The 27,699-nt window shown below is 45.3% G+C and overlaps 1 protein-coding gene across 2 annotated transcripts in view; it reads right to left on the bottom strand.

Annotated features, from left to right (window-relative positions):
- LOC119651157 (non-lysosomal glucosylceramidase) overlaps window positions 1-26,106 on the bottom strand; it is a 67,905-nt gene extending 41,799 nt beyond the window's left edge. Inside the window, exons 1-2 of one of the 2 annotated variants that reach the window (XM_038054565.1) lie at window positions 25,607-26,106; window positions 1,106-1,375 (exon numbers count right to left, since the gene is read on the bottom strand). In XM_038054565.1, coding sequence (XP_037910493.1) covers window positions 1,106-1,375; window positions 25,607-25,767 — 431 coding nt within the window. In that variant the 5' untranslated portion in view covers window positions 25,768-26,106. The remainder of the gene's footprint in view (window positions 1-1,105; window positions 1,376-25,606) is intronic. The other variant, XM_038054566.1, reaches the window with a different exon arrangement.
- Window positions 26,107-27,699: the final 1,593 nt, after the last annotated feature.

Here is a 27,699-nt window from a genome sequence, read left to right as displayed (position 1 = left end):
TAAGGTCGCCGGCAATGATTATGTAATCGTCAGCAGGCACGTGACAAGTGTTTTCATCGAGAAGTTGCCAGAAGGCATCTTTCTCGGCATCAGGTCGGCCTATCTGTGGTGCATACGCGGTGAAGAAATGAATAGTGCGATCAGCTGATGTAATGGTGAGCTTCATCAGCCGATCATCAAATCGTTCGACTTCTTTAATGGCATAACGGAAACCCTCTGAGATGGCAATGCCAACACCATATTGAGTGTGTGGGTTACCAAAATAGAGAAGTTTGTAGTCATTTTTACCGCGTTCGCGTTCAATGTCGCAGCTTTTGGAACCAGACCATCGCCGTCCATGCGTCAAGAGCCCTTGCCCATTTCTCGACAGGACCGGGGCCCGTCCTGCCGCGTCGACTGAGGTGGACGCCCTAGCATTTCTCCGAGGCCTGTGACTTAATCCGAGCATCATGTTTGTAACGATATTTTATGCATTTTCTTGGTCGACCTGTCGCGGGGCCTGTCACCAAGAGAGATCAGGTAGGATTTACCATAGTAGAATAACTCCAACTATACTCTATTTATCTCTTTCCCTGATCTCAGCATTTTATTTTTGTTTTACTGAGAATAGTACAGAGTACGTTGCCCCAAACTCTCCTCCTTTACCTGGGCTTGGGACCAGCATACTATGTTAATGAAAAGCTAAGAGGAAGCCGCTAAAGGCTATCTTGCTGCAAGGAAAAAACGCGAGGCTACTTTACAGAATCGACAGAATCGTCCTGATTATTTGGTTCCTATGAAAGTTAAAATTTCCAGTGATGAGAATTGCCGTTAGAATACAATTTTACTTGCATATTATGCATTTTCCATTTCTGTCGTATCCGCTGAGGCAATATTTTTGTTGGAAGCACCCTTGACTTGGCATGGAAGGGCATCATCAATTGGCAATAAGTTTTTGCTACTGACATACTACATACTATGCTTGAATACGTTCAAATCATTCATTTTGATGCTAGGAGAAAATAGAGCAAGAATACAATAAAATTTTAACATATACTTTAGCGAACATTCAACAAAGCAACTTCACATGCATTACCTCTACTGTAACAACAGATACTTTACATACCTATAGCTCGATAACAAGCTCTGAAAGATTGTATTATCCTTTTCATCTTTAATCGTCACAATAAACTGATTAGCGTAGACCGTATTGTATTCATAGACTCCAGGTTTCATTTGAAATCGACAAAATTCGCCAGCAAATCCTCGTCCAATAGTGCCTGATCCAATCCCACCGATTGGCACCCCATAAATTTGCTTACCCTGTTCGGCATAGTAGTAATCCATTAGAATGCGACGTCCTTCACGGTTCACCTTCCAATAGTATTGCATGTATCTGGAAATAAGGAAAAGATACGTAAATGGATAGATTACGTGTGGAATATATTGTATGGACTTTTTTCGATCCTGTTCTTATCCAATTCTTTTTGTTAATAGTTAATAAGTATATCCTATTTTTATGATCTAGTGATGATTTCATTTGATAGAAGGAATGGGTAAATCTATCTAGAGGAAATAGATCCTTCTGCAATGGTTGCCCCATTCAAAATTAATGGGTCGAAAGATATTAAATCTTTCACAGAGCCTTGGGGGGTTCATTAGAAGCTGAAAGGACTCAGTGTTATAATTCAGCGGGAAATAATAAAAATATCATGACGGGGAGCCTAAACGAGTGCTTTTGTTGGACTATGATGTCATCTGCAATGCATAGGTTTCATATTTCCACCGTGACTCCTATCCACAAGCATGAATCGACCCAAATTACGTAATGCTTCTCCTCTGCAAAATAGAAGCATCAAATTCCATTCTTAAACATTCATGCATATCAGCTGGATGATGTCAGTGCAAATATTCGTACCTCCAATGACTGACCATTATCCATTGTTATTATTTCATTTTCGTCTAATTAAACCATCGAAAATTGCTCTCAACTTATACGTATGAAGTTTACGTGCCTCGCTCAGCGTTTGTTTGTGCAGATAAATAAATATATGCTGCGTGTATCATCAACTTGGAGCTGTTGATAGAACTGGAACACCTGATCAAACCAAAAGGTATCTTCTATCTTTATATGTTCGCTAACTTGACGATAATTCTTTTGTCTAATTGTTGGTTACATGTGAAATGTTATTTGTTTTTTCACGATTGAGTAATATAAATTCATTACAAAATTGCACCATTATCGTGAGAATTGAACTTGGTGGGGTTTGCCGTTTATCTAGCCGATAAGGAGTTCAATATTTCAGCTTTGGTCTTACATTAATTGATAAGATAATTTCTGCGATTGAATGCAATTAGTGTTTACTGACTTTTGCTGTATTTTGAAAAGAATGTGGATAAACTTGTGATAACGAAAACAACCCATGATTGAAGTATTTGCATTTGTTTATTTATTGATAAGCATTGGGCTAAGTGCTCTATAATTTGAAATATTGGAAAAATTTCATGAGTTCACTGAATGCTTTGCATAGAACAAATAGGAAAGGTGCCTATGACACACTCAAACTTACAGTAAATCTCATAGTGGGACACACTGGGAAATCTGCTGTGGGCTCTCTATCCATGGCATTGTTGCTCAAATCTTCCATAAAGTTGATAAGACAGATACGACAGAAGGAGGAGAGGAGACTACAGGCCAAATCTTGTCTTGTAGAACGTTCTCCTACGTCTCTACTAGAAAAAATCAATGGAAGGATAAACCGATCTATGCGAACTGGACACCATGAACTTGAGAAGGCTCTCAGCCACCGGCAACAGAAGGCACTGCGACTGAACACGAAGCTGGTTGGGAATGAGGACATGGGCGTGGCAATATCCATAGAAATTAGACGCACGAAAGTGTAAACCTCGGCGGAAAGTGAAGCCCATGCCGGAAGCAGCAGACATCAGTAAGCACCCGATTTTTACCTTATATAAAACTACACTTATGCCTAAAGACATAAAGGTTTGTCAAATTAACTTGAATCTCGAGAAAACTTCTTCGTTTCTTCTGTCATCAAGGCTATCTAATTGACAGCACTTCTCTTATATCTTTCTGGTGTAAGGACCATGGGTTCGGTTTAACAAACTCTGTGGCATTGGCTGACCCTCCTATCAAATTCATTGAAAGCCATGCTGAGACATTTTTGTACTCAGGGCCTAGTTGTGGCCATCTTACAATACCAGGCTAATGGTAAAGGGCAACGAGCCATAGTTGCCTCTGTATGTCCCCTTAGATTCCAGTTGTCATTTCTTAATTGAAGAACTAAAGGGTTTAGTAGCGTGTGTGGAGTCATATGGTCTTCAACCAGATTGCCATTCGAACGCTCAATATATTAGCTGGGCAAGTAGCAAATGAAATCCTAGAGGAGAGAAACTATTTGATTTCATCACTTCAATTGGTCTCAGGAATGAGAGCAAGTTGCTCGTGTCGCCACAACACTTCACCCTCAGCTGTACGCGGGTGTCAGTAAGGAATCAGACTTACGGCCCTCTCAACTCGGTGCTGCAAGTCAAAGGGGATGCGTCACGCGCCTCTCGCTCTGGTCGCGTTTTCTTGTTGGATGAAGGGCTTTAGTTGAGCCAAAGCAGCCCTCTTGGTTGTGCTCCGACGTTGAGGCTATAATAATGTCGACCTCGCTCGAGGATTTCGAAGGAGCCCTTATAGAGCGGCTGCAGCGGCTTCAGCTTTAGTATTGTGTTCTTCAGCAGACGCAAGAGACTGGTAGTGTTGATGTCGAGAAGAAGGTCACTGGGGAGTTTCAGATTTTCCCCGTATACCAGTTCCGCGGGAGTTGCAGCTAGCGATTGGCTATCAGGAGGCCAAGAAGAAGGAGTGACAGGACCTGCGATCAAGAGAGGTTGTCTTAGGCCATTATAGCGGCCTTCAGCGTCCCGTGCCAGTTTTTGTGCATCCCATTGGATTGCGGGTGGTAGGCGGTTGTTCGGTGGTGTTTGAAGCCGAGGAACTTGCCCAACTCTGCGCAAAGGGAGTATTCAAACTGCATTCCCTGGTCGGTGATCATAATTGCCGGAACACCAAAGTGCGGAATCCATTTTCGACGGAGGGCCTCTGCACAAGATTGTGTACTAATGTCTTTCAGAGATATCGCCTCAGGCCACTGAGTTAACCTATCGATGATTGTAAGGCAATACCTGAAACCGTGCGGGTCTCGCAAAGGGCCAATGATGTCGAGATTGATTGTGTGGAAACGTTCTTTGATTTTCAGCCCAGACAGGAAGGCGTTAAGGATCAATTGGTGCTGAGTGGCTTTGGGCAAGAAGTAACGATAGACGTTTAACATGTTCAAGAACCTTCTCAGATCTTTAACAATTTGCGGAAACGGGAAGCTCGAAATAGCTCACACCTTGACTGGGTCTGGTTGGATGCCTTCAGGGGTAATTAGGAATCTCATCTGTGATTGTAGAAATTTGCACTTTTCAACGTTAACTACTAGACCGGCCCCAAGAAGACGTTGAAAAATACACTCGAGGTTCTCTAAATGCCCGGACTTAAAGGAAGACGCGACCAGAACATCATCCAAATGTACGAAACAGAAGTTGAGGTTTCTCAGCACAGATTGGATGAATCTTTGAAAGGTTTGTGTTGTGTTGCATAGTCCAAAAGTCATCCTAGCGATCAGGAAGAATCCGAAAGGTGTGCATATTGCTGTTTTAAGAATGTCTCCGGGAACTATTATACAAAGATCTGATGGTATGCCTTGACTAAGTCCAAGGTCGAGAAAACACGGCAGTTAGCGAGGTTGTGCGAAAAGTCGTGGGTAAGTGGTATGGGATAGCGGTCTGGAATGGTCTGAGCATTCAGACGTCCGTAGTCATCACATCAAGTTCTCCATTCGCCATTGGATTTAGGAGCCATGTGAAATGGCGAAGACGTCAGGCCAAGCAAAATGGATTGGGTAAAATTTAATGAATTTATTGAGAATAAAGTGCAACTCCCTAGACGACAAAAGACTCCTGTGGAGTTAGAAACTCAATTGGAAATTCTGAAACGCACATTTTTATAATAATAATCTTTGGCGCAACAATCCAATTGGATCAGGACTTTGAAATGTGTTAGAGCACTTCATTCATTCATTCATGCCACCAGTGAGATTTGAACATTTTTACAATGTTTTAAAGTGGCTTGGCCTATTAGTGAAAGTAAATCCAGTAAATCCTGAGGGAATCGAAAGCTGCAACAACCCAGGAAATCAACCAGACTAGTTACTATAGGAACCCACAGCATGAATATAAGACAATAGCATGAAAATTCGAAATTCGACAACCGAAAAAAACTTTAAGGCCCCACAGAGTCCTTAAAAGGGATGAGTCCGCCAAGCTGGGCTCTCTTAGAAAACCTGATGGTACTTTAGATAATTGAAAATTGAGTCAGGATAGACTCTTTTGGAATTTGCTGTTTCTGCAAACCATCTAACGCAAAAGTGCAAGAGAAAGTGAAACATCGCGAGACCGGTGGTTACGTGAAAAAGCAAGAATTTCAAAGCATTTGCCATGGATGGTATGCGGTTGTGGTGGCATATCGGAAGCGCGAACCTGACGAGAAGAAATGAAATGATTTGTATTAGCGATTGTGATGTAGTCCCGCCTCTCGACCTTATATTCCTGATCCACACGCATTTTCGCCGAAAAGCCGTTAATATAGTGCAACAGGAAAGCAGTCCAGAAGCAATTATTTAAGCCTTTATCAGCGAAACGGTTAGAAACACCCTAAAGTAGCGCAACCTCCAGGGACAAAGGCAATTCGAACAGAATGCGCTGAGTCAACCACACTGCACTTTTCATTTACCTACTTTTATTTTCGTTTATCATTATTATTTTTTTTATTATATTTGGCAATCACGGTTAAGGTCCCGAGATGGGCGAACGGGTAGTCGCACGCCGGGACCCTCAACGACCTCAATGATTTGCTGGTACCATCGTATAGACGAAGCTTCAGCGACTAAATGTACCACCTGATGCAAGTTTAACGCAACAAAAACTAAGCTCGCTGGGGTGCCTCGGCGACGGCTACCCGAAGCGCAGTACCATGTCGCCTTACAATGTTCAACCCCCAAACCGGACGTTGCAAGCTGAACTTCACGAGAAACTTTGCTGTGAACTTTCCAACCAGGGCAGAGTGGAAGACCGGGGGCGTGTTGCAAGAGTTTTCTCGAATACACACAGTGTATCCGAGTCATATGGTTTCCAGGGTTTCGCCAGTGTGTTCCATGTGCAAGTACTGGCGATACTGGATGCCTGTCAATGGAGGAGGTATGATTCGAGCCTCAAGCGTGACAAACTCATTCTGACCCACAGCCAAGCGGCCATTAAGGACTTGTACTCAGCGACGACATCCTCCAGGCTTTTGGAACAGTGCAGAAATGCGCTGATCTGGGCGGGATGTTCAAGGTCATTCTCCTCTGGGTTTCACCCTGGGGAATGAGGGGCTGACAGAGACTCGAGGCGGGGGCGGAGCTCGTTCCGGTGAGGACTATCAACCTGTGCCAAGTCAAGGAGTATTTGATCCGTTTATAACAAAATCCTGTGCCAGACAAGATTACGACCGTCTGCACAAGATACTAGCCCATAGGGGACCATGTCGCTAGGTTAGGCATATTCTACTATTCACATTGCTGAAGCTGCCGAGAAGAAGGGGAAACCCTCAGGCACTTTCTTTGCGATTGCCCAGCTCTAGCTAGAGTCAGGCTACCGACACTAGGTAAACCATTCTTTCATAAGAATGCAAGTGCTGGTCATCGGGGTACCATCGGTAGGAACAAGAGACAATTACCTATAGATTTTAAAGTGTTTACCAATTACAGGAAAATAACTGAAGCTGTTCCGTGATGCCAACGTTTCCTATTAAAGATTCTTCAGATATAAATAAAATCTTGAAAAATCTTAAGTGCTAAGATGGGATTTAGTTGATTGAAATAACCCCATTTGAGAGATCTTTTAGTAAAATTCGAACTTGCATTCAGTAATGCTTCCGATAACGTCCGCGAAATTGCAAAAAACACTCAGTGAAACCTGGAGAGAAAAATAACGAACCACGCAATTTTGTTAGTAGATTGATGTTATCTATAATCTAAATATACGAACCGAAAATTTACCTTAAAAAATTGTGGTGTCATCCCATAATTTTGGAAATAAAATTGTTTACGACATTCCAGTATTTCTTGTCCGTTGTCACCCGTATTCACTGCGTTTTTGTCAAATTACGAAAGATATACGGACAGATAATGGCGAAAGACCAAAGTTCATATCAAATGGGGAATATTTCCCGCTGGAAAATTGATGTTCCTAAAACTGTCTTGTCTTGGAAGATGTTTTTCCTTTTTATTGGCTAAAAGTATCTAATTTATATGAATACGTATTTCAGGGATCAACTGTCCCCTTCTTTAGTGTTTTATCTCCTGAAAAATTTCCTTCAGCATTTGGGTTTTCATAGCTATTCCTGGGATTATAATATCTTAATTAGGCTTCTATTCTTCTCCTAGTCCTTCCTAAAAGTTCCGTCTAGGTGGAAAAATTGTTGCCCATGTCCCTGTTCAGCTTTTTTTCGGAGGAATTTTTGAGATATGGAGACTTTCCTAGGAATCTAATCTCCTAACGTGATTCACTTCCTGCAAGATGTTGGCGTTGTCCAACGACAAATGGTGTCCCTGCTCTATTATACGTCTGACAATCCCGGACCTTATGTGTGGGTTATTCTTATTCTTGGCGGATTCGGCCTCCTTTAAGTGTAATAACACCCTGGTGGGGACTAGCCGTTTTGTTTGCCCTATGTAAATCTTGTCGCAGTCTGTGCAGGAAATCTTACAAATGCCGCTTTTTTCCGTACACTCTTTTTTTGTCCTTGACTGATTGTAACCGGGTCCTAAATAGGTATCGTCTGCTGGTCGAGGTGACTCGGAATCCACGTTTATGTAGCCGCCTTTTGAGGTTCTGCGTCCGACTCGAGTAGGTTAATGTTATCCATTGCCTAGGTTCTGTGTTCACCTCCTGGAGGAGTGTTGAAAGTTGCTGTCTTGAGGCCTGGCATAGTTTCTTTTTGATCCGATTTTCGATGAGGTTCCTATTGTATCCGTTTTTCTTGGCTGTTTCTAGAATGTAGTTCATTTCTTGATTTCTTCTCTCCTAATTGAACGATGTTGTGTCCATCCTGTAAATCATAAAGTTGTATGCCGCCATCTTATGGTCCAGATCGTGGTTTGAGGTGTATGTGATGGTTCGTTCTGTCTGGGTCAGTTTCCTATAGATGCCGAATTCAAAATCCCCTCTTTCCCGCATTATTTTTAAGTCTAGGAACGGTATTCTTTACGAACGGATCAAAGATGGCCTATGGAGTCGGCGCGGGGGTCTTCTCGAATACACACGGTGTATCCAAGCCGTATGGTCTCCCAGGTTTCGTCAGTGTATTCCAGGCGGAAGTACTGGCGATATTGGAAGTCTGTCGATGGCTGGAGCATGATTCGAGCCCCAAGCGTAACATAGCCATTCTGACCGACAGCCAAGCGGCCATCAAGGCCTTGCACTCAACGACGACATCTTCCCGGCTGGTGGGGCAGTGCAGAGACGCGCTTAACCGTCTGGGCGGCATGCTCAAGGTCACTCTCTTCTGGGTTCCCGGGCATAGGAACATAGAGGGGAATGAGCGGGCTGACGGATGGCCAGGCAAGGCTCTGCTCTTGGCAGTCCCTCGGCAAATACAGTCGGTGTTCCGCTGGCGGCTGTCGGAGGCCGAGTCTACTCGCACTACCTAGCAGCCGCGGGCCTGAGATGGCGAAGGCTTACAAGCTGTGCCAAGTCAAGGAGAATTTGGCCCGCTTATAACATAGCCCGATCACGAGAGTTCCTGTACCAGACGCGTGCAAATGCGTTCAAGATTATGGCGATCTGCACGGGGCACTGGCCCATAGAGGACCATGCCGCTAGGCTCGGCATACTCTACAACTTGCATTGCCCAAGCTGCTGAGAAGGAAGGGAAACCCTCATGCACTTTCTCTGTGATTGCCCAGCTCTGGCTAGAGGCAGGCTGCGGACACTGGGTAAACCATTTTTTGGGGACCTCAGAGAGATTTCTAGCTGCAGGGTGGGAGAGCTGCTTTCCTTCGTGAATGCTACGCGCTGGCTCTGAAGATCCGAGCCGGCTGGACTCTGCCGCCCTGATCCCATAACAGCAGTCACGGTCTTAGGACTTTGTGGCATCAAAACGGCGCACCAAAGCGCTAATTGGGCTCCTCAGAGCGGCCACTGATACCTACCTACCTACCTAGGAACGGTATTTCCCCTTCCTTTCCGATCTCCATGGTGAAATCGATGTTCCTGTGTGCCCGGTTGAGTTTCTGGAGGATTGTTCCTACTTCTTCTCTTTTGATAATTGCTAATACATTATCCACGTATCTGATCCAGAATCTTGGGAGTGCCCCAGCTTCCTCGAGTTCATTCTCCAGGTACTCCATAAATACCTTGCATAGGAGCGGTGAGAGGGGGTTGTCCATTGCTGCCCTGGAGGTTGTTTTATAAAATATATTCCTGAATGTGAAGGTCAGTTTCTTATATCCTTTAGACTTCTTCCTCCATTCAGATGAGTTTTCGTGTGTCGTGATCCATTCCTCGAACAAGTGTAGAGCTTCCTTCATTGGTACGCTTGGGAACAGCGCTTTTACGTCAAAGGATACTAACATTTCACCACTTTGTATCTCCCCGGCCTCGTTGAGTCTAGCAATGATTTCTCTGCCGTTTCCCACTGCTCGTTTTCCTATTTTTAACCCTATCCTTTTGACTTCTTCCAAGAGCGACTTCGCAATATTTTGGGTCGGTGAATTCGTTGCTGCAATTATCGCTCTGACCTCGTTACTTTCTTTAAGTATTTTGGGGAGGCATTTGATTCTGGGCAGAGATGGGTTAGGCATTCTCAATCTGGTTGCTTTCTTAGTAATGGGCATGCATTCAGCCAGCGCCATTTCCAGTCTTTTCATGGAGTCTGACAGAGGGTCCTTCCTGATGACGTGAAACTTACCTTCTTCTAATTTTTGGCATACTAAGTCGTCATGTGGTCCTTTGTCCATGATGATCACTGCGTTTCCTTGGTCTGCTGGGGTGCCGGCTTTTTCTTCCTGTGATGTATATTTGATTCCTGCCTCGATGTCAATTACGATGTCCTCTTTGGGGAAAGTCGGGTCTCTTATTGCGAAGTTCAAGCCTTTATTGAGAAGTGAAAGCTACTCCTGGGTAAAGTGTTCATTGGAGCTGTTGATCACATAGTTGGGTATGAAATGTATTTAGGAATTAAGCTGGACCAAAAATTACTCTGGAAGATACATGTCGGAAACACTTGTCGGAAAGCCACGAGGGCTCTGATGACTTGTAGATCCATAGCAGGAAAAAAATGGAGTTGCATCCCGAAGATACTACTTGGGATATATACTGCAATAGTAAGGCCAATGATTACCTATGGAGCGGTAATCTGGGCAGAAAGAAGCGAATTCAGCACACACGCCAGGGAATTACATAGGCTCCAAAGGGTGGCTTGCGTGTGTACCAGTGGGGCAATGAGGACATGCCCAACGACATCCCTGGAGGTCCTTCTGGGATTAACCCATCTCCATCTGCATATACAAATGCAGGCAAGGAGGGCAATATTCAGGATGGCCGGTAGTATCAGTGAGGCGGGGAGCTGCCTAAATCGAAAGAAGATTGATATCTTTTCTAGGCGGTATCCCGAATTACTAATACCAAGGGATAACATGGCAACGAGGTTTCACTTCGATAAGAGGTTTGAAACACGTTGTAGTAATAAGGCAAACTGGGAGAGCCTGGCTGCGACATACGGTTTAAACCAGCAACTGATAACTTGGTATACTGACGGATCCCTCACATTTGAGCCAATGGGCGGAAATATATGCCATAGACAAATATGCCTCCTTTAATCAGCAAAGGAACTACAGGGAGCAGAACATAGCTATTCTCACCGATAACCAAGCAACGATCAACGCACTTAGGTCCAACCAGGTGAACTCTAAACTGATGTGGAAATACCTTGAGAGACTGAATACACTCGGCTCGTCCAACAAGGTCTGGATACTTTGGGTTCCAGGCCAAACTGGGTTCGAAGGCAACGAGGCAGCGGAAGAACTAGCCAAAAAAGGGAGCAGGGACGCCTTTACACGGGCCAGAACCCTTCGAAAAGGGTTCCATGACTATGGCTCTAAGAAATGAAGAGGAACGGTTGAGGGAATTATACTGGGCCGGCCTACCAGGAATAGAGCAGTCCAGAGTGATTGTTGGGGGATACGAACCCATAGGCACAAAGGATTGCTTAAACCTCACCAAAAAGAACCTCCGAATCATAGTAGGAATGCTCACTGGTTATTGTGGGCTGAACTATCACTTAGGGAAGCTAAGGATATCTACGGACACTGCCTGCAGGTTTTGTGAGGATTATGAATAAACCTCTAAACACATCCTGGTACAGTGTCCGGCACTTGTGCAAAGTAGATCGAGGCATGTGGGAGAACACTTAATACCAGATGCAAAGCTGAAAGATCTGGAAGTTGGGAACATACTAAAGTTCCTGACGGTTATAAGTACACAGTAAAGGGGGCACAATAGTTCCTTAAGGACGCGGTGCGACTTTCCCATAACAGAATAATAATAATGAAATGTTCCTTATGTTACTACACACAATCGGCCGTTGCTTAACATTTTCTTTTTTTCTCGGAAATGTGACAATATGTCAGCATTCCACTGGCCGGAGAATATTGCCCTTATTTGAATCAGGTACTCATTCACTTGATTGACGGGTTCAAACCGTCAACTCAGTTAATGTTTGAATCCTTTTTGACACCAGCGAGATTTAAGTCACGACGATTTCTTACTAAGCAAAGCTAAACCCTGTGTCAGAAGAGTCCACTTCATGAGAAAGGGGGAGGGTCAACCGTGCTTTTTGACTACCAGAAATCGCGGACAATTTCCATTCATTGTCACAGTTCTTAAGATTCTTAATTTGCAAGTTCGAAATGAACTGGAAACAATATTCTTGGGTTGTGTCTGTAGCTCACTTAGTATTAACGAAATCCTCTTTGCCTTGCCAGACATTGATTAATCAGCGAAACGGCCAAGTAATTACCTGTCATGCACGAAATACTAAAGCGACACGCACTAGCTGTCGCTGTGAACCGTTCAAACCATTTTTTGCAAAGAAGCTCTTATTAAGCCCCTCGCTGACTTCCAACAATTGCGACGCAGAGACTATGTGACGCCACCTTTTTTCTTTCGATTAATTAATTGATAGCCAATCTTTCCGTGCCTTAAGTAAGACGTTGGCCACGGGTAGCCCGCATTGGAACCTCAAATCCCAACTTCCCTAGTCCCATACGCCCATATATTTTCTCAAGCTCTTTTTGCTTGAATCTCGACTAGCACTAATTTGGGAAACCAATTGAAAAACGTTTTGGTACATATTTTCCCTCCATGATAGGAAATTATAGAGCCGAGGGCAAGGAAAACTGTTGAAGTGAAGCCACAAACGTGCACACAAGACATTATCGAATCTACACCAAATGTGGAGCTTCTTCATGTGAGTTGGATTCAGGCTAAATATAGAAACCATAATTTGGAGCAGGAAACGAAGGAAAACCACAATTTCATATAGTGTTTGCTGCTCGTGTTCCTTTCTCTTTATGTCCGAAATTGGCTCTTCAGATTACTTCCTAATATGCAGATATGGATGTGGTTATGCTTGGATTTCGAATAATGTTTGGTGGAAAGGATCAAAGGCTGGAAAACAGCTTTACTTAAAATACATCAGAAATAACATGTTGTACGATAGCATATTATCGAAATTAGCTTCATGTAATTTTGTCACAGGCAAATGACAGATGTCATCACTAAAGGATATACGAGAACCTGATTGCCCCTTTTTCCTAAAATACTTCATAATCACATTTGGATCACACTTACAAAAATAAAGGAAGGAAAAATCATTACAATTTCCATAGATAAATTATACTGGCATTGGCAGCATATTGATAATCGTGCACTTAAATATAGTAATGAAATTAGCCCACATTTAGTGGGTCTGGCCAATTCGACCTTCATTTATTATACATTTCAAAGAGATCAAAGAGAGATGATAAGCGAGGAAATGGAGAATCAAAATAGCAGCTTTTAGTCCAAAAGGCATACATTTTTAATTCTATTTTATCCATTCTAAAAATACACAACTTCGTTGGAAATTAACGAGGCTCACTAGCGCGATAAGAAGTTGAATGAATGAAGGAAACATAAGAGGTAATCAATGGTCATAAAAATAAAAAAAAATGTATCTATCCCCACCCCTTATGAGTTATATATCTAAAAACATATAAATAAGTCGTCATTTCTATGAGCTTAATTGCGGACATCCGAATTACGATCTTTCATCGGGTACCTCCAAGTAGTGGTTTCAAAAGGGACGTCCCAATTGTGATTGTCTTCCTGGACAGCAAATCTATTTGCATTCTAGCAAATCTAATATTCCCTATAATTATAGTCTTCAATGCCAGAGCGATATGCAATGGCAACCCCATGGATTCCACGAGAGGTCCAGCCTTAGAGGACCTTGTCTGCAATCCAAATTTCAGATTTTCAAATAAGGGTCGCCTACCTCTGGCCAATCAAACCAACGCAGCTATCCTGGTGTCAGGACATGATGTAATGATGCCCAATTTCAGCACCACTGGTTGGCAATCGGCGCTCAATGAGAATATTGTAAACGGCCATCATACACCTATCTATATTCAGAGTCAAAAACTAAGTTGCTCCCTCAAGTACAAGCACCTTAAAGCTGGCATTGGAACCATCTATCCTCATTTAAGTTTGGACAATCGGACCCTATGGATCCTAAACCAAGTCTGGATGCAGTTCAACTCGCTAACGAAATAGGCAGAAATATAAAAAATCCATATCCCATTCAGGCTCTTCTAGATCGAATTCGACATTTTCTCGATCATAGGGTTAGTCCGTGTGGAGCCGAGAGCCTCTCAAATCATTATCTAGAGTATCAAGCCATTGCTGTTTCGGTCGCTTCTCATCAACTTCGATGCTCAGGCCGATTTTAATAACCTCAAAGCAGTCATGTGCACAGCAGGCACTTTCTGCCTAAGAGAAGTTCTTCGTCACATCTCGATTGCCAAGAGCAATAATAAACCTATTACGGCCGCCGTCCTACATGTAAAGAACGCGTAAGAGAGCGTGGATCTCTAAGTTCTACAGCGTAATTTAGCAGGAGAAAAGATCGCTGTCTAGATTCTGAGGTTTCTGGTATAGAGAACCCGCTGCCTTCTAAGTTCCACTCTTTTCAACCTGTATACTGCGCTCCCTCGTGCCAGATCCTCAGGTAACATCAGTAAACTAAGGACTTTCTCATCACTGCAACAGATAATACAAGGGAAGAGACAGATCAGTCATTAAGCCAAGAAGCCTCCTTATCCTTAAATCCAGAAACGTAACCTTTAAGAGGGACATAATTCCCTCCTTCAATCTTACCATTGATGATTACACATTGGAACAGAGGAAGTCGTTCACCCTTCTAGAAACAGTGGTAAGTTCGTCTCTAACCAGCAAGGATCATGTTGACCTGATTGTCTAAAAAGTTGAAAAAACGCCGCAATCTTAAACTTTTGTACGGAACATTGCTGTGGACTGCTCCTCAGATCCGCGTTTTTAACTTGCAAATGAATCTTTGCTGCAGATCAGACCGAGTTTTCGAGCAACAAAAGGACAAATCAAAACCAAAAACAAAACACAGTCTTTTTTCAGACTCTGTAAAAAAAGGCAAAAATGAACGGCCGGATCAACCAACAACATTGGAATAGACTGCTGCCCAAAATTCTTTCTCAACTTCAATGCTATAACCTCATCCTTTTTTGTCCCGCTTACAAGTGAAATCGGCTTGTCGTGATCGGTTTCGCCATTTGGTTCTATCAAATGCCTGATCACGAGGCTTTTAAATCCCCATCCAGGGTATCAAGCCAAGTAGGATGAGAGGCAAGACCTGAGTCCAGGACGGATCGTCGCGAGCCATAACAGCGGCTTTCAGCGTCCGGTGACAACACTCTAGCATCCCATTGGATTGCGGGCAGTATGCCGTAGTTCGCTGGCGTTTGAATCCTAGCAGTTTGTCTAACTCCGAAAAAAGGATGGATTCAAATTGCATTCCCTGGTCAATGATGATCACTGCAGGGATGCCAAAGCGAGGGGTCCACTCTCGACAGAGGGCTTCAGCAGAAGATTGCGACGTAATGTCCTTCACAGGTATTGTCTCAGGCCACCGCGTAAGCCTGTCGATGATTGTAAGGCAATACTTGAAACCGTGCGAGTCACGCAAAAGGCCTGCGATTTCGAGGTGTATGGTGTGGAACCACTCACCTACATGCTTGGTGACCTTACACTTCTGGCATGCGATGAACTCTGGCCCAGGAGTTGATGTCCTTATTCATGGAGGGTCAGAAGTATTTCTCGGTGACTAGCCGAATTGTTGTCCTGATGCCTGGATGCGTTACGTCGTGAACCGCGTGGAACACTTTTTTGCGAAAGGTGGCCGGAATGTATGGCCGAGGTCCCTTTTCCGAGTCTTCGCAGCAGAGAGAGAGGTTTGAGCCGAAGATGGGCAACTCCCGAAATTTGTATTTGGGGTTGGATTTGAGGGTCTGAAATACTGCGTGTGAGGCGGGGATGTTAATCATGGAGACACGTGACGAAGCGTCAGCAACTACGTTGTCCTTGCCAGACACGTGCTGCATTTCGGACGTGAACTGGCTTATTAAGCTCAGGTGTCGAAGCTGACGAGGGGATGCTTTGTCGAGCTTCTATTTCAAAGCATATGTGAGAGGCTTATGGTCGGTGAACACTGTGAACGACCTGCCTTCTAAGGAGAAACGGAAGTATTTAATGCTCAAGGACGCGGCGAGCAGTTCTCGATCCTAGGTGCTGTAGTTCCGTTGAGCGGAGTTTAACTGTCTGGAAAAGAAGCTCAGTGGCTGCCAAACTTGATCCACCTTTTGGTGAAGGGCAGCACCTACTGCGATGTCAGAGGCATCAACAAAAACGGCTAGGGGTGCATCTTGCTGAGGAAATGCCAAAAGTGTAGCATCGGCCAGTTGCTGTCGGGATTTATTGAACGCGCGGACAACCTCTTCAGACCACACAATCTCTCGTGTGTCTTTTGTTTTGGGGCCAGACAAGTACGCGTTCAAAACGGACTGATGATGGGCAGCCTTGGGCAGGAAACTACGGTAAAAGTTTAGCATGCTCAAGAACCTCCTCAACTCCCTCACTGTTCTTGGACGCGGGAAGCTTGTGATTGCTTGCACCTTGTCTGGGTCGGGCTGTATTCCTTCAGAGGAAATGGAGTGGCCGAGGAATCTCACCTGTTGTTGAAGGAATTTGCATTTCTCTACGTTTAGGACTAAACCGGCCTCAAGGAGACGCTGAAAAATGCACTCGAGATGGGCTAAGTGCTCAGACTCAGTGGAAGAAGCGACCAAAACATCATCCAAATAGACGAAACAGAAATCGAGGTTTCGCAGGACTGAGTGAATGAACCTTTGAAAGGTTTGTGCCGCATTGCACAATCCGAAAGTCATTCGGGTGAACTCGAAGAGTCCAAAGGGTGTGCATATTGCCGTCTTTGGAATGTCTTCAGGAGCTACTGGGATTTGGTGGCATGCCTTGGCTAAGTCCAAGGTCGAAAAGATGCGGCAATTCGCGAGGTGATGCGCAAAGTCGTGGATGAGTGGAATCGGATATCGGTCAGGAATAGTCTGTGCGTTTAGCCTTCTGTAATCCCCACAGGGACGTCATTCGCCATTTGGCTTAGGGACCATATGTAAAGGGGAAGACCAACAGCTGTTTGAGGGCCTGCAGATACCCTGTTGAACAAGTTGTTCAAATTCTTTCCGCGCGATAGCCAGTTTCTGGGGTGGTAGAGGACGCACCTTCGAGAAAATCGGGGAACCAGTAGTATTTATGTGGTGCTGCACATTGTGCTTCACTGGTTTCGAGAGACTACACTCGGTAGTAATCTGGCTGAACTTTTGGAGGAGTGTCCGAACACGAGAGTCGGTGATGTCTTCCAAAAGAACGGAAAGGTTATTGTCAGCGTGAGATACCATTTGGCCCGACGAATTAAGGTTGGTTGTGGGGTCTATAAGGGACTTATTTTGCAAGTCCACCAGCAACCCATAGTGACACAAGAAGTCTGCGCCTAATATGGGGAAGCTGACATCCGCCAGGATGAAACGCCACGAAAACGTTCTACGCAAGCCAAGACTCACGTCCACTTGCCTGTACCCGTATGTATTGATGCGGGAGGAATTTGCTGCCGCCAGTTTGAGGGGTTGTGGGTATAGTCGATGATGCCGGGGTACGGGAAGAACCGAAACCTCCGCACCCGTGTCGACGAGGTAGTTGCGCCTGCTGAGGGGGTCGAAAATAGTTAGGAGACGTGGCGCTGCGCTCTGGGTGGCCGTCGCCAAGACCCCCCGCAGACCTAGTTTTTTGCGGTAGGCGCAATAAAGTAACTTTGGCAATATTTAAACCAATTTAGCAATAAATTGAAATTCGTATATTTAAACACAACAAAGTTACTTTATTTAACTTTATCACAAGATGCGCGTACAGTACTTGCTCACTTATTGAAATTCGTGTGTACGCCGCCGCGGTTGGAAACAGAAGAGACCGGCTTATTTCCATGCGGTCCTTACTGTCCCAACCAACGACATTTTTCCACCGCTAATTCTCCACTCCCCTGGTGCGTTCCGAAAATGAGCGAGTGGAGAGTTCCGCGCCATCTACCCGTCTGCATCCGCAACATTCGAAATAAATTTCGAATGCTGCAGATCCTGCCGCGCCACATCACTCCGCCCCCAGACGAAACCTAGGGGGTTTCGGCGACGGATCCCGGAACTTCGTTCGCCGTTAATCCACAAAGCGGACACGACGCTGCTTCGGGGCGCACACGGGTTTCAGCCTGGACAAAGAGACCGCCTTTTTGTGACCACCGATCTCGAGCTGGAAGAAATGTTCTCCCCTCTCGAGAACGCGGTACGGGCCCTCATAGGGAGGCTGCAGCGGCTTCCGGACGGCATCCGTCCTGATCAGCACGTGCGTGCATGTGTCCAGTTCCTTGGGCGAACAAGCAGGTATGGACGCGTGTCGAGTGGGTGGTAGCGCTTTGATGCGTCGGAGATTGTCCCTCAGCAGACGCACCAACCCCGACTCCGTGAGACTCGATCTCTTGTCGAAGACCGGATCGCTTGGGAGTCTTGGGTTCTCCCCGTATACCAGCTCCGCGGGGCTGGCAGCAAATTCCTCTCGGCGGGTTGTACGAAGGCCGAGTAGGACGAGCATTTGGGAGCTTCGCACTTGACAGACTTTGTCTGGCGGATGACTTCCCTGTAGCTTGCGCAATAATGTAAATATCGTAAATTAAAACGGGAGCCAAAGCAACACAAATTCACAAAAATGTTACGCCTTCTTATAAGCAACTGCGGGCAAACCGGCGTTTTACGGGGCCTCGTGAATATTCCACGCCTTCAGTACAACCTCACTGCCAGAGCGAAAGACTTCACGAAGGAGTAACCGCCAAAACAATTCGCGACATTGAAACGAATTTTGACTGGCAGCGGTTCTGGATGTACCTGAAGCCGCACCTACTTGAGTTCATCGGTGCCATAATTTCCGCACTTGCCGTCGCCTACTTCAACATCCAAATCCCAAATATGCTGGGGAAGCTGATCAACACGCTCTCGAAGTACGCGGGATTCGTCGTCAAGGACCCCCACTCAAATCAGTTCCTTAGTGATGTAAAAAAGCCGGCCCTCGGGCTGTTTGGCATGTACCTGCTTCAGTCAGGCTTCACGTTCCTTTATATTCTGCTGCTCAGGCGGATCGGCGAACGAATGGCTGCAAAACTGCGCCAGGACCTCTTCAAGCAGATAATCATCCAGGACTTGGCCTTCTTCGACAAAAACCGAACGGGCGAGCTCGTGAACCGCCTCACTGCCGATATCGAGGACTTCAAATCAAGTTTCAAACAATTCGTGTCTCAAGGACTTCGCAGCGTGGCCCAGTTGGTCGGAGGTTCCATTTCGCTGTTCATGATTTCCCCCCACATGGCCGCAATTGCCTTGGCTGCCGTTCCGGCGGCTGTTGCCTTCATATCCCTGCTTGGTGGCACGCTCAGGAATTTAAGTAAAAAAGCCCAGGCGCAGACAGAACGTGCAACATCCGTCTGCGAGGAAGCGCTCTCTAACATTCGCACGGTTCGTTCCAGCGCGTGTGAGTACACCGAGATCAAACTGTTCGAGAAGGAGACAAACCTCGCGGCTGAAATGTCCCAGGAGCTGGGCTACGGAATCGCAGTATTCCAAGCCTTGACAAATTTTCTGATAAATGGAATGGTATTGTCGACACTTTTCTTCGGTGGCCATCTCATGTCAACAGACAGTCTGTCGCCTGGCCAGTTGATGGCGTTCTTAGTAGCGTCGCAAGAGACCGGCTTATTTCCATGCGGTCCTTACTGTCCCAACCAACGGCATTTTTCCACCGCTAATTCTCCACTCCCCTGGTGCGTTCCGAAAATGAGCGAGTGGAGAGTTCCGCGCCATCTACCTGTCCGCATCCGAAACATTCGAAATAAATTTCGAATGCTGCAGATTCTGCCGCGTCACAAACGGGTTGATTATCCATCACGACTCCGCACCCTCAATCTCCCCTTCCTACAGCAACGCCGTATCTTTCTTGATATGTGTACTTTTTTCAAACTCTGCATTTGTCTGATGGACTGCTCTGTCAACCCGGATATTACTTTCCGTATCGCTTCGTCTCATAACACACGTAGTGCGGACATTTTTGATGTACCCTTCGCGGAGCTCGAGATTTACTTCCACTCCCCGATTCTAAGGCTATGCCGGTCCTACAACGCTATAGCTTGGGCCGTTTGACTCTATTTCCTTCTCTAGTTTTAAGTGTAAAGTAAGCCATTCAGTTGCTCCTCCCTCTGAGGAAAATATGTAATAAGGAATTTGTTTTCTGTGTATTGTTCTCATTAAATAAATAAATAAATATAGACGTCAATGCCACATCGACTTTAAGAGAGATCGAACCTTCCAAGGAGCTTGTCTGTAATCCAAATTTCAGACTTTTAAATAAGGTCCGCCTTCTTCTGACTAATCAAACCTAGCAATGTCCACCACCATTGGTTGGCAATCCGCTACGTTCAGTGAGAATATTGTAAACGGCTATCACACACCTACCTATATTCAGAGTCAAAAACTAAATTGCTTCCTCAAGTACAAGCACCTTAAAGCTGGCATTGGAACCATCTCATTCAAATTTAGAAAATCGGACCCTATGGATCCTAAACCAAGTCTCGATGCAATTCAACCCGCCAAGGCAATGGGCCGGAAAATAAAAAATTGCGCGCCTCAAAACATCAATCCTTTTTTAGTCCATATCCCATCCAGTAGCGGGATCAGCTCCTCTAGGTCGAATTTGCCATTTTTCTCGATTATAGGGTTAGTCCGTGTGGATCTAGCATATCAAGCCATTGCTGTTTCGATCGTTTCTCATCAACTTCGATGCTCAGGCCGATTTTAATCACCTCAAAGCAGTCATGTGCACAGTAAAGTTTGGTCGACCACTCCCTGCCTAAGAGAAGTTCTTCTTTACATCCCGATTGCACCAATCAATAATAAACACATCACGGCTGCCGTCTTATATGTAGAAAACGCGTAAGAGACCTTGGATCTCTAAGTTCTACAGGGTTATGTTGGAACGAAAAAGATCGCTGTCTAAATTCTGAGGTTTGTGGTATAGCGAAACCCAAAGTTGCGTTATAAGTTCCACTCTTTTCAATCTATATACTGCTCTACTTCATGCTAGATCCTCAGGCAACGTCAGTATGCTGACGACTTTCTGATTATTGCAACAGATAATACAAGGGAAGAGACAGAGCAGTTCTCACGTCAAAAAGCGTCCTTATTCCCACATCCCTTAATCTGGAAAAAGCCGAAAACGTAACCTTTAAGAGAGACAGAAATGCCACCTTCAATGTTACCACTGATGGTTACGCACTGGAACAGGTGAAGTTGATCACCCTTCTGGTGTTAGGCGGCCTTGGGCAGGAAACGACGATAGAAGTTTAACATGCCCAAGAACCTTCTCAGATTCCTCACAGTTTTCGGACGCGGGAAGCTTGCGATTGCCTGCACCATATCTGGGTCGGGCTGTATTCGGTCAGGGGAAATGAAGTGGCCGAGGAATCTCACCTGCGTCTGGAGAAACTTGGCTTCAAGGAGACGTTGAAAAATGCACTCGAGATGGGCTAAGTACTCAGACTCTGAGGAAGAAGTGATCAAAACACCATCCAAATATACAAAACCGAAGTCGAGGTTTCGCAGAACCGAGTAAATGAACCTTTGAAAAGTTTGCGCCGCATTGCACAACCCAAGAGTCATCCGTGTGAACTCAAAGATTCCAAAGGGTGTGCATATTGCCGTCTTTGGAATGTTCTCTGGAGCCACTGGAATTTGGTGATACGCCTTGGTTAAATCCAAGGTCGAAAAGATGCGGCAGTTTGCGAGATGATGCGAAAAGTCGTGGATGAGCAAAATAGGATATAGGTCTGGAACAGTCTGTGCGTTTAGCCTTCTGTAATCCGCACAGGGGCGCCATTCGCCATTTGGCTTAGGGATCATATGGAGTGGGGAAGACCAACAGCTGTCCGAAGGTCTGCAGATACCCTGCTGCATAAGATGTTCGACTTCTTTCCATGCAATAGCCAGCTTCTGAGGTAGTAGGGGACGCACCTTCGAGAAGATAAGGGAACCAGTAGTGTTAATGTGGTGCTGCACATTGTGCTTCACTGGTTTAGAGAGACTACATTTGGTAGTAATCTGGCTGAACCTTTGGAGGAGTGCTCGAACACGAGAGTCAGTAATGTCTTTCAAAAGTACGGAAAGATTGTGGTTGGAAAGAGATGGGATTCTGCCTGACGAATTAAGGTTGGTTGTGGAGTCTATAAGGGACCTGTTCTGCAAGTCCACCAGCAACTCAAAGTGACACAAGAACCCTGTACCCGTAGATGTTAATACGCAAAGAATTAGCCGTCGCAAATTTTAAAGATTGAGGAAATAGCCGATGGTGCCGGGGTACGGGAAGAACCGAAACCTCCGCACCAGTATCTACGAAATAACTGCGCCTGCTGAGAGGGTCATAAATTGTTAGGCGACGTGGCGCTGCGTTCTGGCTGGCTGTTGCCAGGACTCCCCGCGGACCTAGTTTTTAAGGTAGGCGCGAATTTACGCGGGATCGTACATCTGGTAGCTTTTTCGCCGAATCTGCGATGGTACCAACAAATGCTTCGGTATGTAGGTTGTCCTGACGACCTGCTACCCGATCGCCCTTTTCGAGTAGTAGACCGCGAGTTCACAGACCTGTTGGTTCTAGCAGGCTTCCTTTTTCCGTCTGTGAAGTCGCTTCTCCGCTCGACGGAGTTCGTGATAAGTCTCCGCGCGTGCCCGCGTCCTTTGAGAATGCAAAGGCATTCTTCCGTTTCGTTGCTAGCTTACATTCATCGTCCAACCAGCCGTTCCGTATCTTTTGCGGCTGGGGCGAAGTATGTTTGTGGTCTATTATACGACCAAAAACATACTTGGCCATTTTTCAGGTGATTGTGAGGATCATTTGTTGATGCTTCATCAGGATCTCTGCTGACTGCGGTTACTGCGGTCTCCATTTCCCTTTTATAGGTGTTGCGGAGGGCTGCGTTGTGCATGGATTCAGTATTAACTCTCAGCTGATTGTCAGAGGAAATATGGGTGGTGTTGTTATTCGAGCTCGGAACATCATGCCAACGAGATAGTGATCCGAGTCTATATTGTCCCCCCTATATGTTCTGACATTCATCAGAACATCGCAAGCGCAGAGTGCATAACTGTTCACTTAAGTTTTCAAAGCCGATAACAACCAGTTTAATTTTTTGACTGACTAAAAAACCTACTTATGGTTTACTAATTGGCCATTCCTACGACGCTGTTACATCAACCCTATATTGAGACAGGGTATCGGCTGCTTGGCAGCTTCAGCTCTGCACAGGGAGCGCACGTTCCATGAGAAAATGGCCAAATCGTTATTCCGTTGTCGTTGCCGGGTTCATTGTTGTGTTATCAGTCCAGTCCGAGGCTCCTGTAGTGACTTCGTAACAAGTTGTTTTCCGTGTAGTGTTGTCAGCCTTACCCAACCACCAGCCTGGGGGGCCAGTTGGTACAATTTGTCCCCTTTTAGGTGCGGGAGACTCGCCTTCATTCTTCTCCGTGTGCAGCTTTTCGTTGAGAAAGAGCTCCCAGCGGTCATCACGTGGAGGTGGAGATGGGGTTTGGTATTAGAGATATTGGTGTTGGTTTAGCAGGCGTTTACCATGTTTTATGCTCCATCGTGGGTACCAATCCACTTTTCGCCCTGGGACTTATACTACGCTTTGTTCTTTGACTTTGGAATAATAATAATGGTTGGCGCAACAATCCAATTGGATCAGGGCCTTGAGGTGTGTTAGAGGACTTCATTCAAGACTGGTAAGGTGAACTACTGGATTACAGTACCCTAAGGGAGGCAATGTGGTCAGCATTACGCTTGCCCGCGATTATTACACTGATTTCTAATGTCTAATGTGAAAGCCGACGCTAACTGAAGAGTATACTGCGTCCAGTGTGGATCTAACCGGGTTTACCAGCTTGTCCTCACCTTTCGCCGAAAATTCCGCTTTTTTGCGTTCGATTTCTCTGGATATTGTCGCACTAGGTGATGTAGCAACGCTCATGTCTTCATTTCTAAGAAACTTCGCCTTCTTTCGTAGTGCCTTCTGTAGGTGTTTGCTGGGAGCCTTCGCAGCTTCACGGTGTCTGGGCTGCATGGATCTGTTTCCACGTGTCTGTATTAGACCAATTGCGTCTACATCACCAGATTCTGTTTCTTTCGCTTTTCCTAGTAGAGGCGGAAAGGAAAGCTCTGACAGGCAAGTCTGTAGTCTCCTTTCCTTTCCGGCTGAACTTTTCTTCGGTCGAGCCTTCCTCTCCCGTTTCCTGGAAGAATTAGGCAACATTGTTACTGACAGGCCGGCCGTAGTTAGGATTCCAGTCCCTCTCGTTAAGGAAGCTGCTGTACTATCTTCTTTGGCTGACCGCGCCGTAGACACTGGGTGCAGGTTTTCCACTGAAGTGGAGACCATGCCTTGAACAGATTTCTCCGTGGGGAAACATGAATATGGTGAGGGCTACAAAATCCATGCCTTGGTAATGATCTGATTTCTCAAAGTCGGCTGAGGATTCGAAGTCTGTGACTCGTCATTATCGTTTTTTTTTTTCTGTATAAATAGGGACAACAGTTGTCCTTAATTCTCAACCTGTTTTAATACCCTTCGATACCATACAGTTCGGTAAACATGCCTCTAAGTGCCTCATTCGAACGATGTGTTCTCCATCCATAATTTTGTTTGCTCGGGAAACAAAAATAACAAAAATTTGATCTGGAAACAGCGAAAGAAGTTCAAAGAGTCCGAAAGTACATACCAACTGCCAATGGGCACGATTGCTTTAACGATTCGATACAAAAGCAATTAAGGATAATGTTCTAGATTGGCTCTAATGAAATGCTAAGTATGAGCTGAACAAAGAGATGGAGATAAAACATTTGCCCCACTTGAGAGCGAGTACTTGACTTGGGCCATGATTTCCGTTGCCGCCTGTAATTTACATTCATCAGACACTGATTCCTTTGAACGTCTCTCCGCACTCACACAGCCTTGTAGTACCTAATCCTCCTAATGTTATGTGATAACCTTCCTCAACTCAGCTACTGGATGCAAGCATTGCATGCGAATAACTTTTGCAATCTAATTACAACTGACCAGAATGCCTGCCTTGTATCACTCAATTACCCAGACAAGATACACAGAAACATGTGACAACTTCGATAATCCCTCACCCGACCTAGTCGCGACCCTACGTCCTCCTAGAAATCACCCGACATTGGATTACGGTCTCGTGTATCAAATATCCTATTCCATGTTTCCGTGCCGCAACTATAAAATTTGGCGCCAGCAGGTCGCATTGGATTCTTGCAGGATAGCGAGACCTAAGGGTATTCGGGGGTGGACGACGAAAGGCGCTGTGCCTAGGGCACCCCAAAACAATCTGTTATAGCGCAAACGTACTGTGGCTCGTAGCGACTACTCCAAACTCCTACTCGTTTTCACTCGAAGTGAATCCATACGGACAGGACCCAGAAGCTACCAAACTTTTATATTTCGCCGGAAACAATGTCATTTACTGAAGGTTCTTGGGATTGTTGCTTCGTCTATAGTTGACCCAAATACGGTGCAAACTCCAAACTCTGTCGAACTTTACACCTTTCCAACCGGACCTAGGACAACGTACAATTTGTCATCCTTGATGACGAAATTGGAAGAAGTGGCCTCTCTCCCAGGATATTTTGTGGGGGTTTCGGAAAATTGTTCAAAGTTGATTACCAGGAAACGTACCTGCAAAACATTGGGATGAAGGGGAGCGACTGTTTGATGGAAGGTCTGAGGTGCTGGTTGCGTTTCTCCGGGAATGTGTGGTTGAATTTCATCTTGACGCCGTATTTCGGGACGCCAGTGATCTCCTTTTTCAAATCGTAGGTCGCACTTTCGTTATCCATTGTCACTTCGCACTTTAACCCGTTCAGTATTCAAAAACGATAGTCGAAAGATATTATCTTCACACACCCTCGAGTGCACAATTAAAAACAATTTCAATCTTCCCCTCACGTCACTGAATCAGCACAAAATTCAAAACTTTTCAATTCACTCCTCGGAAACGATGGAAATTCACCGGAAGACACTTCCGTGCTGCACTAATTAAAGAACCACCGACGGTGAAATTTACTAAATGAAATCACTTTAATGTTTGTTTCAACAATTCCGAGAAGTTTAACTAATGACACCACTTCCCTCACCGAATTGCAAGCCTCAACTAAAAAGTTTCTAAACTTTCCTAGTCCGCGGGGGTGATTTTCATGAAAGTGAAAAGAACTGTCAGAATGACGGTGGAAAGGAATTTCGCGAACAGCTGATTGCAAGAATGGGATATGTTTTGAAGGCGAAGAGGGAAATATCTGTCAAATTTCGTGCAGTTGGTTCTAGGAGGAGATAGGAATATGGTTGGTGTTCATGAAAAGGAACGGATGTACGTGTGGGAATGCATAAATTTATTAAGTCGTTGAAATTTAAATTCATTGAATGCATTTAAATGTTTGTTTTGGTTTTCAGATTAAAGTACAATCACTTTGAAGTATTAAGTCCAAGACAGGTTGTTTTATTTCTAATTTCTATTAAATACTGTCAAATCAGAGACGAGCGCGATGCTGACCACGTTACCTCCTATGCATAGTTTTCCTGTTGTAGTCTACCTTTACGGACTTGTGCTCTTACATAATTCCAGATCCAATTGGATTGTCGCGCCAACGATTATTATTATTATTAAATGGAACTAAGGCAATTTTCAATTTCGGAGCACAACGGGTGTTATCATCATCACATTTGCCCAATTTTTCAAAAGGAGTTGACAGAGCCACTTAATGAAGGATCCCGGCTCATACGGAATCACTCAATCAAACTCATCTGGATGTGCCGCCCTCATGGATCGTTAGTGACCTTTAACGGGCTGCTTAAAATACGGGAAGTGACGTCCCCGAGGTACCCGGATAAGTAGAAGTAGTGGTACTTCTAGTGCCCCCTAGATAGTAGCCCTGAGAAAGCCTCTCGGTGAATAGCGAACGCTGAAGAACCGGTGCACTTCGAGACACAATGGGAGTCCCCGGAGTCGTCAACAACTCCCTGTTGAAGTCGATAGGTTGATGTGAGCCTAACTCATTGAAGGTGGTACTTGTGACGTGGATGAGGAGCCAGCTCCTTCGGGATCCTGGTCGGGTAGTGTGCATTGAACCGTTGTTAGCAGACCGCGTGGCCCTGAGTGGGCGCTAAACAGCCCGTGAGTTTCGGGAGCTAGCTAAGCGTAGGTCAGGCCTCAGTGAACGAGGTAGGGATTGTGCCTTCAAAGGTACTATTGCGGCCCACTCCCTTGCACACGATGCACTAACTGCACAAAAAATCGAGGAACTCGCAAGGAAGGAGAAAGAGCTGACTGCGTTTGGTTGTAGCACAAAAATGCGATGAGCGACCAGCGAAAGAGGCACCGGGACGTGAAAATAAAGAAGAAACCTTACCCAGTGGCATGATTGACAGAACGGGGAGGGCAACTCCTATACCCTGTAGTGTTCCTATTCTGGAAAAAAGCCCAGTCATAATCGCTAGTCCTGAGCAGGTCGATCGGGACACGAACCGAGTAGAAGTGTAGTCCACCGTTCTAGCTAGAGACAAAAGGCTCATCAGGAAATGCGCGTCAGCGGTTTAGCATATGCGGTCGGCAACGTTCCTCCAAAGGAACGTCAGCAAAGGCGTCAGAAACGGGCTGATGGAACTGAAGGAATTACTGAACTGCATCTTCTTCTACAGACGAACGTGGAGAGCAGTGAAAGACGCGTGGAAAACAGAAACAGCCGCACTTCCCACTGAGAATTCTGCTAGAGCCA

The sequence above is a fragment of the Hermetia illucens genome, chromosome 3 (assembly GCF_905115235.1).
Source record: "Hermetia illucens chromosome 3, iHerIll2.2.curated.20191125, whole genome shotgun sequence".
NCBI lineage: Eukaryota > Metazoa > Arthropoda > Insecta > Diptera > Stratiomyidae > Hermetia > Hermetia illucens.
The sequence above is the reverse complement of the archived record's forward strand: the minus strand, read 5'-3'. Positions and strand labels throughout refer to the sequence as shown.